The sequence below is a fragment of the Grus americana genome, chromosome 14, assembly GCF_028858705.1.
Source record: "Grus americana isolate bGruAme1 chromosome 14, bGruAme1.mat, whole genome shotgun sequence".
NCBI lineage: Eukaryota > Metazoa > Chordata > Aves > Gruiformes > Gruidae > Grus > Grus americana.
The window spans coordinates 21,838,358-21,850,648 of NC_072865.1; the positions used below are offsets into that span (position 1 = coordinate 21,838,358).

The window sequence follows — 12,291 nt, forward strand, 5'->3', positions numbered from 1 at the left end:
AATACTTGTGAACCAAAGAGAATAAGGGCGGGGGGGAGAGCCCTTATGTAGCTGATCTTGGAATTGCCTAAAACAGAGAACTTGAAATCAAGAATAAAAAATACCAATGATTGTTGTAAGATGCTTGTGATGACACTGCTTTTGCTCTGCTCTCTGAAGTACTGATTTGTCTAGAAAGAAAATAATTATTACTGACTGGATTCTCGTCTCCTTTTTGAGACGAGTAAAAGGTGCAGATAATGTAAGCTCTCACCTGATTTGGGTAATACTCTCGAATTCCCTTTCCTATCTGGTACCCAAACCTGCAGACAATTCTTTTCAGGCACTTTTTTTATTCAAGCAGAATTAGCAGGAGAGCACATCACTCGAGTGTTTAGAGAATGGCTTTTCTAGTCAAAGCTGGCATAGATGTTCTCCTTTATACCTCTTTCTGATCATACTAACTGCAATATTTCTCAGTGGAGCAGTGGAGAGAGACAGAATACTGTGGTGAGTCCTACAGTGCAGATAGCCAGGGAAATTGTCCTTAGAGATGAGTACTACTTGCTAGTTTTTCTTACAAAATAAGCATTTGCATGTACTTCATATTAATATGAGGAAGAAGCGCATTGGAAAGCTGATGGAGGATGCTTTTGGACAGCTTTCAAGTTCTCTGTCCTGATGTTGATTATCTACTGCAGTTTAAAAAATAAAAAATTATGGGCATTCCAGTTAAAAGAGAAAGGATGCGAGTATACAAAAGGCACTGTACTGGCTCAGCTTCTTATTTTGGCTTGTTCTAGAAATTTCCCCTTAAAGCCTGAGTTGATGCTATCTGCTAGCCCTTATTAGGGCTAAATGGAGTGCTGAAGTCATAGAATTAATTTCATTTTAAAATAAAATATGTATTTCTATTTTCTGATGTGAAAAATACCGTCAAAATGCAATAACTTTTGCAGATTTATGGCAGGTTGGCACACAAATGATTTAGTTTGGCTGGACTGATGATGTGTATGGTGCTGCAAGTATTTGAAGTGTATTATAGTTGAGGATCAAGTTCTGCCTGCTTCATGAAGTGACAGTTGGTTAAACTGGGCAGAATAACTGCATTGCATTTAAATGAGGAAGCCTCCTGACATACATGTTTAAGACTTCAACAGTTAAGTGTCTTAGGAATAGAGAATGTTGCAAGTAATGATATCTTACTGTTAGTTATCTGAAATGCTACATTTCAATGCAATATAGAATGGCTTTTTATTATCTTGAATATAGCTAAGATGACATAAAATAAATTTTGCTTGCCATCTTTGTTGCATCAATGGGGATTTAGAAACATGTATTGTTTGGGCAGTAGTGTTCTGGTCCTGCTCAGCAAGTGATGTGGTGTTCAATATTTCTTTGGATCCATAGCTGCTTTGTGAGTGACTTGCCAGCAGTACCAGGGGTTTACTGTGCATAAGGCAGACAGCAGCATCTGGCTTTTTATGATCTATTGGCAGTGGCTGAGGAAGGAAAAGCAATGCCCGATACCGGAGTGTGCATCAGAGCTCAAGGGCATGCTACTAATTCTTGCACATCATAGGGCCATATACTAACATAATTAGCTTTACATGTCCTGTAAATATTTCTGACATGCAGGCAATCCAAAAGCATGCACATATTTATCAACAGCTAAGCAGTCACTTGTCCTGGGAATGGAATCTACTTATTTAAAAAAAAAAAAAAAGGTGACTTAAGTAGTAAGTCTGTAAGGCATCCTATCTGCCTGCGTGCACTTATGCATTATACTACTAAGCAAGCAAAGAAATAAGAGCACTAATATGAAGTTTAAATGTGTGTTGAAGTGGTGTACAATAATACAAAGTTCTTATGAAGGTGCAGGAGCAGAGTTTTTCTGCACTTTCCAAAGCGCATTGAGAGGGGTAGCGTAACCCCCATCACAGCAAAGGATTGGTTTGTATTTTCTGCACAGGGTCACTCTCCAATAGAAGATCCAGTTGAGATTTCTTCCTCAAGTGTACGAACAGAAATCTAACTTAAGGTGCAGCTTGCAACTGAAGCAAGCCATATGTCAAAGGACATATGCAGAGCTTTCAGGAATACTGAAACTATTGAGTTGATTTGTTCTGTTAAATCTATTTTTGTCCTTTTATATTTCTAAATAGCAGTATCATCCATTGTCAGTACTAAATGTTAACTTTCACTATCAGATATACATGCAATTCCAGAAGTAAATAGTGAATTTAGAGCTTGGCTTCCCAGATATTTTAATTACACCACCACCACCACCCCAGTCCTAGTATATTATTGATCAGACTGAATATTCAGAGCACAAATACAAACGCTCCCAGGAAGATGATGTTCTCTCCCCTTGTTGCTGCGGGAGGGTTGATACGTATTAGTCAGTATTCTTTGTGGTATTGATCACATCTACATAACAGGCAATTTTTTTAGGTCTGTAACTTCTCTAATACAGTTGTATTCAACCACATCTTTCCAGTATTAAGAAACTTTTTAAATTCAAAAATTGTTCTTGTCGCTCATTCCTTTTTTTTTGTTGGTTTGTATCATCCTTTTGTTGTCTTTCTGCTTTATTCTCCAGTCCTCTTTTTCAGATACTTTTTGTGACCTGCAGTGATTTGTCTCATTTTTATTGTTGATCCTCTTCAGTGTGTTTTTTAAAAAAAGTTGTCTGCTCTTCAGACATTATTGCAATTTTAGAGGTCTGGCATGCAGCATGTGACAGTTCTCAGAAGAGTTGCACATCAGTTCATAGTTATTTGTTTACTTACTAATGTTGGATGATACTTGTGTTAAATAGTCTTCCCTTTCAGAGGAGGAAACAAGATGTTACTGTTCTTGAGTTTGTTACGCGTTTGAACACTAAAATAAAAAAAGACTATGTAAGTACAGGGAAACTTCCTTGTGTGATAACAGTATGGATGTGGTCTGAATGCTTTTTGACAGTGTGATTCAGTATTTAAAGTAACATCAAAATTGATTCCAGTCAGTTTATATTGATGGTAGTCAGCTTATAAGATAGGTCTTCTACTGAGACAGGTAATTCTGGTCACATCAAAAGATGAATCAAGAGCTGACACAATGGTATAATTTTTGCCCATTTATACGTTTGTTATTTCTCCTTTACAATAGGAGCATGAATCTGAAGGTGGGAGAACCCCACTAATGAAGGCTGCGCGAGCTGGTCACTTATGCACTGTGCAATTCCTTATTAGCAAAGGTAAAATACTAGTTTAAATAACTAATTTAAAAATATAAGATGCTACTTTACAATTCTGCATGTTTGTGAAGCTTCTTCAAAAATAGTCTGGTTATGTGTATATGAGCATTTGTCAAATTGTTAAGGGGTTTTTGAATTTCATTTAGATCACAATACGATGAATTGCTAGTTACTTTTCCTACTCTGTTGTATAGATTAAGTAGATTTGAAGTACAGCAGATATCTTCAGTTTCTTAAAAAACACACTCCCTCCTTCAGAAAAACACATCCTCAAGTATTGTCTGAAACAGCAAAAATGGCACCATGTAGTGATACTGATAAGTGCTTAGAACAAAAACTTAGAAGTTGTGCTTTGTATACTGTAAGTGTTCCCTTTCTCTTACCACTTAGGAGGCCCACTGTTACTGTCATCATTGCCTTGTCTTTGCAAGATGAGGAGGATGATACGTAGAAGCCATCTGTTATTCAAAATCCCTTGCTTTTACCCTAGAAGTGTGTACGAATTAAGATTAAAAGAGAAAAGTTAATCTCTATTCCAGAAAATACTGTACTTGTTGATATTTTCTTTTAAAAAGAATTTCCTTGTGTTTAATTCTGAGATCTTCTCTTTATAGGTGCCAACGTTAACAGGGCTACGGCTAATAATGACCACACGGTGGTGTCACTGGCATGTGCAGGAGGCCACCTGGCAGTTGTCGAGCTCCTTCTGGCTCACGGTGCGGATCCTACACATCGGCTCAAGGTAAGTCACTTAAACCTATGCATTTATCGTAGGTACTGAAAGAACCATGTAGCTGATTTAATGTGCAATCTTAAATGGTCTAATTCATATCTTATGTGCTACACCAGGTAGCAAAATTCATCTTCCTGCTTTTTATTTCCAAAATCTCAATTCAGGATGGCTCAACAATGCTCATTGAAGCTGCCAAAGGAGGACATACAAATGTCGTTTCTTACTTGCTGGATTACCCAAACAATGTTTTGTCGGTTCCTGCAGCAGACTTGTCTCAGCTCACACCTCCATCTCAGGATCAGTCTCAGGTAAGGCATAAGGAATTTTTTTAAATATCACCATGAATGTTGCAAAGAAGCACTTCCTTCATAGTTAACTTCTGAAGTTAATTTAGATGTGAACGTATACAGTGGAAAGAATTAAAAAAAAGTCCACGCATTTGAAAATAGGAGTGAGAAAGTTGATTGGTATTGTCTGCAGTGTCCTGAAGATCGTCTGAACTTTGTTCTCTTTTCTAGTCCTTAGGATAGTCCCAAACCTAGTATCTCAAAAAAATATTATTTTCTTGGTTGTATTTGCTCAGCATTTCGTTTCAAAGTTCTAAACCCTTGTGACAGCACCCCTCAAACATTGTTGCTAATTTTGGTTGTTATATGAAAGAAAATATATTGTGTAAATTTAGAGTTCTGCAGGCTGGAGATGTAGCTTTCCAGTGAAGTTAGTTGATTTAAAAGCCTAATGCTGATAACAGTTTTCCAGCCTACACAGCCCAGATTTTTGTAAAGTTAACATAGTTAACTTTGACATATTATCCACAATAAAATAGCATAGGAGAGGTCATATCAAGAGGTAGCATAGCATGTGCAGTTTAGGAAGAATGGAATGGAGGTCTGCTGTAGAAATGTATCTTTGTATTAACACTTCAAGATCTAGTCCATTCAAAAGAGGTTTTTTTATCTGAGTGTGTGTCTGTGGCTTTGTTTTAAGGTTCCACGTGTACCGGTGCATACACTTGCCATGGTTGTACCTCCCCAGGAACCTGACAGAACCCCTCAAGAGAACTCGCCACCTCTCTTGGGAGTGGTGAAAGGTTAGTATGTAGCCACTCTGTGACTATATGCAGTTTGGAAACTGATGGGCTGGGGACAATTTTCTTAGAGCTATATGAATAGTATAGTCCACTCCATCGATTCTTGACCACCTCTAATGAAGTATAACTTAAAATACTTCTAAGTAGTGCATAGTTTTTGATATTTTCTTGTATTCTATAGTATAGTAACACTGTTTTTTTCTGGCTTTATTATGCTTACTCTAATTTTTTTTGAAGAATATGAGTGTGGTAACTGCCATAGTGCAGATTGATGAAAAAAACAATAATAAACTCTAGGTGTGGTGTTAACTTTTGGATATGGTACATTGGTCATCTGGAATAGTTGCAACTACTATGCATGAACTTGATATATCAATTTTTTGCTGTTCCTGCAGTAGCAGTGCAAACGTCTTGGCACTGCTAAATGCCAATGCAGATCTACTTACAGGAGAATTTTTCTTGTATTAGTAATAGTACTCTTGTAAGTAATCATAACATCAGTGTTTTTGCTTTGAACATGGTTCACTCACTGGTTAAAACTATTTGCAGTCATTAAATAGCAAATTTAGCAGTTCATTTCCAGGTATGGATTCTGTAACCAATTCTTCATGTCTGCTAAGTCAGCTCAGAAAGAGAAGCAGATTCTCAAATAGAAAGTTACAAATTGCAGCTCCTAATGATTTACAGTTTTTGGATGGGGATATTAAATATTATATTATCCAAAGCTCTATTAGCTAGCTTTATTTCTTTATTCTAGATGTGGTCAGTACTTCCTATAACAAACAAAAAAACCGCCAGGGGCACAAATGAAGAGAAAAAAAAATAATGTGTACCTAATGGTGTTTAAGTGTGCAGCTGTGACTCTCTCCATGCATATATGCCATATGTGTGACTTCTCAAATGCAATTATTATATCATTTTCCTAGGATGTGCAACACTTGATATTTTGGATTTCATAAAAATGAGTACCAAACAAATGAAAAGAATATGCAACTTCTGGTTCAAGTAAAACAGCAAAAAGCTATATATATACTAGTATGTGTGCCCTTACAATTAAATAACTGTTACTATTATGAAGTGGGTTAGTGTTCTGGAAGTACATTTTGTGATGCATGGGAATCGATGAGAGATTAGTTGAATCAGAGTCAGAAGACTAAAATTAGAAGCTTAATCAAATTACAAAAAGCAAATCATTGATTGTAGTTTAAGAAGTAGCTCTCATTAAAAAACAACACCTTGTTGCAAGTGTCAGCTCATACTTTAGTCAAGTTTTTAGCAGTACTGTGTTATTGGAACTTGGACAGAGAGCTCTAATTGTTCTCAGTGTTTCAGGACATGCTTCATGCATGTCAGTGAGACTAATCTGTGATGCGTTGCAAGAGATGAAAACATTGTGTGCAAAGCTCTTGTGTATCTCAGATCTTTAGGGGGGAAAAGGGTATTTCTGTGATAAACACTGTGTGATCATTGTAGTGATATCGCTCTGCTACTTTAGCTGCAACAGAGTTAGTGTTCTTTGAACTTCCATTCTTAACTTGCTATACACACGTGGTTTTAATATAGCAGGCATTCATTGTTAAACTTCTCTGGAGAGGAGGGACAACAGAGGGTGTGAGTAAAGGAGTGGTCATTATTTCCACTGGGGAGGAGGTCTTAAGTTCTTATGTAACAACACTGTTTAACCTGGGGAGGACAAATTCCCTGCCTTCGCAGTTAGGAGTAGCCCCGAGTTTATACAAAAAGTCAGCTACTTGGGGGAAGGAGAGGAGCACCTAGCCTTCTTAACCTCAGCACAGTCTGGTTTTTAAGGACCTCTATTAGTTTTGTAAGAAATGCAATACTAAAACTTGTTTCCTGAAGAGTTCTTGGCAAGTCGAGTTGTAAAACTAGAATACTCTTGTATGTTATTGTTATGATTCAAATACGGTGTGAGGTTTTTCAAGAGGAATTTATGGTCTAATTTTGAATTACATTATTATTATTATTATTATTCAGTAAAGTAAGAAGGCGTATGGGATAGTTGCCATTTGAATACTTATTTTGGCAAAGGATTTAATATCAATGTTTAGCAACTGAAGAGAGAAACATTTCAGAGCCGACAGTGGATCTAGAGGGACTCAGGTAAAGGGGATACACAAAGATGGTAACTTCCTAAAAAGCTGAAGGAAAACCAGGTGAAAGAATTCAGTTCTTGGGACTGAACAGCCTCCAACTGTTACGTACTTAGGAAGGATTGGGTTTAGTCCACTACTTTTAGCATGTGTCTATTGTGTCCATGTAAAAATGAAATCCCAGTGAAGTTCATCTCTGTGCTTTCATGGGGAGAGGCAGGAGATCCATCCCTTGGCATTTTGTACTGGCTGCTGCTTAGCAGCCAGCAGCAATTCTGATGCAGCAGCTCGACACAGAGACTCTTTTGGTTAGAAAAAACAAACGTGCTATTTCTGCAGGACCAGAGAGTGTCTCCTGCTTTATGCTGCGAGGGGTGTAAAGCGCAGTGGCTATGATGCAGCTCCAAGTGCCCCAACATCTGGTTCCCTGGGGCGAGGGGCTCTTGCTGCCCAGCATGTGAAATTGTCAAAAGGAATGCTGTTGGATTTCTTCAGGAAATCAGCTGGTGTAACAGTGTTGCCTTTGATAATCTTGCCTAGTTTGTAAAAGCAAGCTAATGATTACTAAGAGTGGGATCTGCAACTCCCAGCAGTGTTTCTGATCCTGCCTTAGTCTTTCACAGAGCGTGCCTGGTGAGCGCAGTGGCTTGAACCCACTGCATGTGTTTAGAACATTATTGAAAAACAACACGCTAGTGCAACAAGGGGATGCTCAGGAAGTCTGTGGAAAGCAGCAGGATTGTTTTCTTAGTCAAAATATTTGAACTATGTAAGGCATTTTTAAATGTGTCAAAACTTAAAGTAGTCTTTTTGGAAGCTGAGGTATCAGTTATTGTGTAAGTTTTTCTCCAGATTCGTTTTACTTTGTAACTCATCTGAAATTATGCTTATAAATGAACTAATTGGCCTTAACTGAATGCTTAAAAGCTATCAACGTGCTGTCATTAGACTTCTCCACTGTTGTATTTAAGTGGGCAGTAACTTGCAGCATTTCTTATTTGGGGTGCATGTTTTTTTAGAATTCCACAAGACCTAATAGACTTAAGTTATTCGCATGAAAGCTGCCCACATATGTCTTTGATCTATAGGAAGGAGACCCATTTCCTTGAGGCTGAGTAGGATTTTTTGAATCTCTAAGCTTTTTAAGTTAGACCTTCACTATACAGTAGTATAGTTATACAGTAGTATATTACCCAGGCTAATTCTAACAGTCTAATGGCTTGGAGAAAGGAAAGAAAAACAAACTCCATGTAGCTTCAATAGCTACAAATTCAATAGATATTGGAGTAAAAAATATTTTACTTTTATGCCTAATACTGAGTTATATACTAACAGAAATCTCATACATTGTGTGATTTAATTGATAAAGGGGCCAAACGTGAATTACAGGTAAAACAGAATTTTCATGAAAATTCAATATTGAGTTCATCTCACTCCTCTTGATGAGGCTGGTGAACTTTAATTGCAGACTGCAAATCTAACTTGTGACTTCAGAGTGAAATCAGATTTTTAAAAATGCAAGAACAGTGGACAAGCAATTCTGTTAATAAAACACAAAGATCTTAATAAGGATTTACATTTCCTGACATCTGCCTCTTGTCATGTGAGGAACAGACTGAATCTGGTTTTTTACTTGTTTTGTGGTTGGTTTTTTTTTTTATTTGGTTGGGGTTTTTTGTTTTGTAATTAAAAAGTTCTAGGTAACATTACCTATCAGAATGACATGATGATTCATACAGATTTCTATACTAGGTAAAGAAGATATATGTGAATGTACAAATGTGTAACACACAGTTGACTACTTTTTTCCTTGTCTTTTTTTTTGTGCTGGAAAAATCTTTTGGAATTTAGCTGTTTGGATTTGGGTGCACTCCTTTTTCTTTTTTTTTCTCTTTTTTCTAATTAACAGCTCTAGAAATTAAGGAGCTATCAACAAGTCCCAAAATTTAATATAATAAAAAGTGAAGTATAACTGTTTCAGGTGGTGGCCAGGATGAAAACCACTAAGCTGAAATGCAAGTTGTGTTGATAGAAACTTCCTAGAGAGTATAATGGATTGTAAAAACAAACCTTTGGTCTTTTTAATTTTCTGAAAAGACATTAAAAATAAAGTAGTGATTTTCCTTAAACTTCTGTTGCTTGCTCTAAAATACAACAAATGTCTGTCCTTGCTAATTTGTCGGTTAGTGCTTTTAGTGTAAGACCTGTACTAGGCTTCAAGTACCTGCCTGTGCTACTGCTGTAAGGTACAAGGCTACAAGCAAATGTAGATGGTATATCTAATAACAATGTCATTGGGGTCAGTAAGATAATTTTAGGTATATTTATTTTGGACCGGTAGCATCTCACCTGTGCTGCTCTATTCTTTGTGAAAGGGCACATAAATTTACTTTTCTTGGGACAAGAAGACATCCTATGGATTAGAAGTCAGGGCTAGAAGAGCAAGTTCCTCGAGAATCATAAGCACTTAAGATATGGTATGAGACTTGTTGGTAGGCAGCAACCCTGTAAAGAGTTAATGTGTTTTAAGCAAATTTAAATTAGAAGAGTTTAATTGCTTAGCAGAGCCACCTCAGGACTATAAATATGAAGGTTATTTTTCTAAACTGCTGCTCACAGTATCTAGGACGTTTTAATGCTACTTGCAGCCAGAAGGCATTAAAAACTGGTAGTGGTGTCCTCCCCGCGTGTTACTGGCTGCTCAAGAGACTGGTTATGGTGCTTGGGGGAGGCCCATCTGGGTGAATGGACTATTGCAACTCAGATACTTAGGAGATTGTCTGCAGTGTACAGGAGAAGTACAGGAGATTTCCATAGGAAACGTTTACCTCTTACTAGAGAGAAGTAGTAGTCAGAGAAGTGGATGGGAAGCTCCATTTGTGCGGAGTAGGTCTTACCCTGAGTTGTGTATGTTGGTCAAAAAACTGTCTGAAGGCATGTGTGTGCTCTGCAGGAATGGTGGTGAAGGCTGAGTTGTTCAAGTTAGGGGGAATCTGTGGGAGTACAGAAATAGAAATAAAAGAGCAGTTGGTGCTACTGTTCACAAATAAATTGGGAAACAGTCGTTTCCTTACTCTGTGGTTCTCCTGACGTGCCCATAACCACTCTGGGTTTTGTGTCAACCAAACAATTCTTTGTCCTGTAATCATGATTACCTGATGGCAGGTGGTGTTTGTGTAGCAACATCTGGATGTCACTGATCCTCAGTCTTCATTTCATACTAAACAAGTTTTCGAAAAGTGGCCAAAATAGTTTCTTTAGAGGCTAGATTGACTACTTAATGTTGCTAGTGAAAGTGTAAAGTAGTGTCTTGTTTATAGTTTACTAAAATGGGCACAGTATTTTTCAGGGTATTGTAATATAGAAGAGATTTGGATAAAACAGAAAATAGCTACTTTTAAATACTTCCAATATTATAATATTATATTACAATGCTTACATATTTGAAGCTACCAACAGTGTCTTCACCTCTAGTTTGAACTGGCTGTTCAAGTGTGCATGTCAGGTTTAGCAGATCTTTCTTCCTATCCTTCATCCTCTTCCAGTATCCTCGAGGTTACAGGTTGCAACTATTTTCTGGCATGGAAAGGGTGATCTGGAACCTGAAGAGTGGCCCTGCTAACTAGTTAGAAACTGATTAAAGTAAATCTCTGCACCTCTTCTGGAACTTGAGAGCCTAGCTCTTCACTTGCTGGTTTCTTAACGACTGTCTTCAGAAACTGTCCCAATTTCTCATGGTCATTTCCGATCTGAGCTGCTGTCTGGGGGGCGCTGCCTGCAGTGAGACGAGCCTTGGCTCCTCTACCCAGTCCAGGTCTCGATACGAGCCTGTGCTTCTGCTCTTGACTTTCTCTTGTGCTTGTAGAGAACTTTTCCTGTGACAGGCTTGTTTTCTCCCCAGGTGGGACTTAATTGAGAGGGACAATATTGGTACTTTATTATTTGGAGGCTCTTTGAACTGCAACTTTTCTTTACTACAGAGCAATGGAAGCTCTCCTGACCTGCCAGGTCGTGGAAATGCTTGGTGTTAGGATGGAAATGATAGATATGGTAACCTTAGGAATGACATTAAACAGAGCAGTGCAAAGGGTTCCCATCTTAGTTGTGTCTTAAAGGCTAGGTTAATTTGCAGTTAGTTTATGATAATATTTCTGCTACTTCAGCAGTAGAGCAGCTTAGTTTCAAAAGATACCAACTGACTTTTATTAGTTTCTAACAAAGATATACACAAGGATTTCAGAGATTTTTGGTGAGTGCAAATATATTTTTCCTGAGTAGTCTGCAAAATTTACATTAGGTTATAAGTCACGCTTTTAAAAATGAAAGGATAACTATATAAACCCTAAGTACACTACAAGCCAAATAGCCAGCAGCTTATAGCAGGCTTGAGCTAAATATCCACCAGTCAGCACAAAGCAAGTTATTGCTAAACTTCAGTAAATTCCTTATTGTCTTCTGAGGAATTGTCTTGGTACTCACGGTTCAGAGACAAAATAATAGTAGTGGTTGGAATAGGTATTCAGCTGGAACGACTGACCTGTACACGGCAGGTGTGTAGAGTACTGAGCTGGAGAAAGAGCTTACTGAAGACTGCAGTGTTTGTGGGATGCTGGGGTACTTCCTGGGGTTATTAAGATTTTTGTTGTATTCCTTAAATTTAGCTATGGTTTGCTTTTACTCCAGAGAGTCTGGCGAAGATATTCAGCGCAGGATTGGTTCAATTTTATTATTTGTTGTTTCTCTTTATAAGAGAAAATTATCTTTTAAGGGAAAAGTGTTTGCTTTCTCAATTAGTTCCTCAAAAAAAGATTCCTTTCAGAGTGAGCTGTATGTGACTCCTGTTTTGACAGCAATGCAAAATGAAGTCACTTGTGAATTGGAGTTTTAGGAAACTTAATTCTTCCAGACCTGGTGACTGATCTGGGATTTAGTTCTTGCATCCAGATTTTCACGTAACTCTGTGATGTTTAGGTAACTTTATTAAGTCATGGCTCAAACTGTATGTAACTTTAATTCCCCTTTTAATGATTAATTGTATAAGGCAGCTTTGTAAATATTCAAGTTGTTTGGTTTTTTGTTTGTTTGTTTTTTAAACTACATATATCACTATTTGGGTATAGCAAATGAGTGTTAGTGC

At 37.5% G+C, this 12,291-nt stretch overlaps 1 protein-coding gene across 17 annotated transcripts in view; it reads left to right on the forward strand.

Annotated features, from left to right (window-relative positions):
• Nucleotides 1-12,291, forward strand: part of ANKHD1 (ankyrin repeat and KH domain containing 1) — a 116,429-nt gene that overhangs the window by 63,481 nt on the left and 40,657 nt on the right. For all 17 annotated transcript variants that reach the window (XM_054841289.1, XM_054841291.1, XM_054841290.1 and 14 more), the window contains 4 exons: nt 3,133-3,220; nt 3,835-3,962; nt 4,118-4,261; nt 4,941-5,043. In XM_054841289.1, the coding sequence (XP_054697264.1) occupies nt 3,133-3,220; nt 3,835-3,962; nt 4,118-4,261; nt 4,941-5,043 (463 nt within the window). The remainder of the gene's footprint in view (nt 1-3,132; nt 3,221-3,834; nt 3,963-4,117; nt 4,262-4,940; nt 5,044-12,291) is intronic.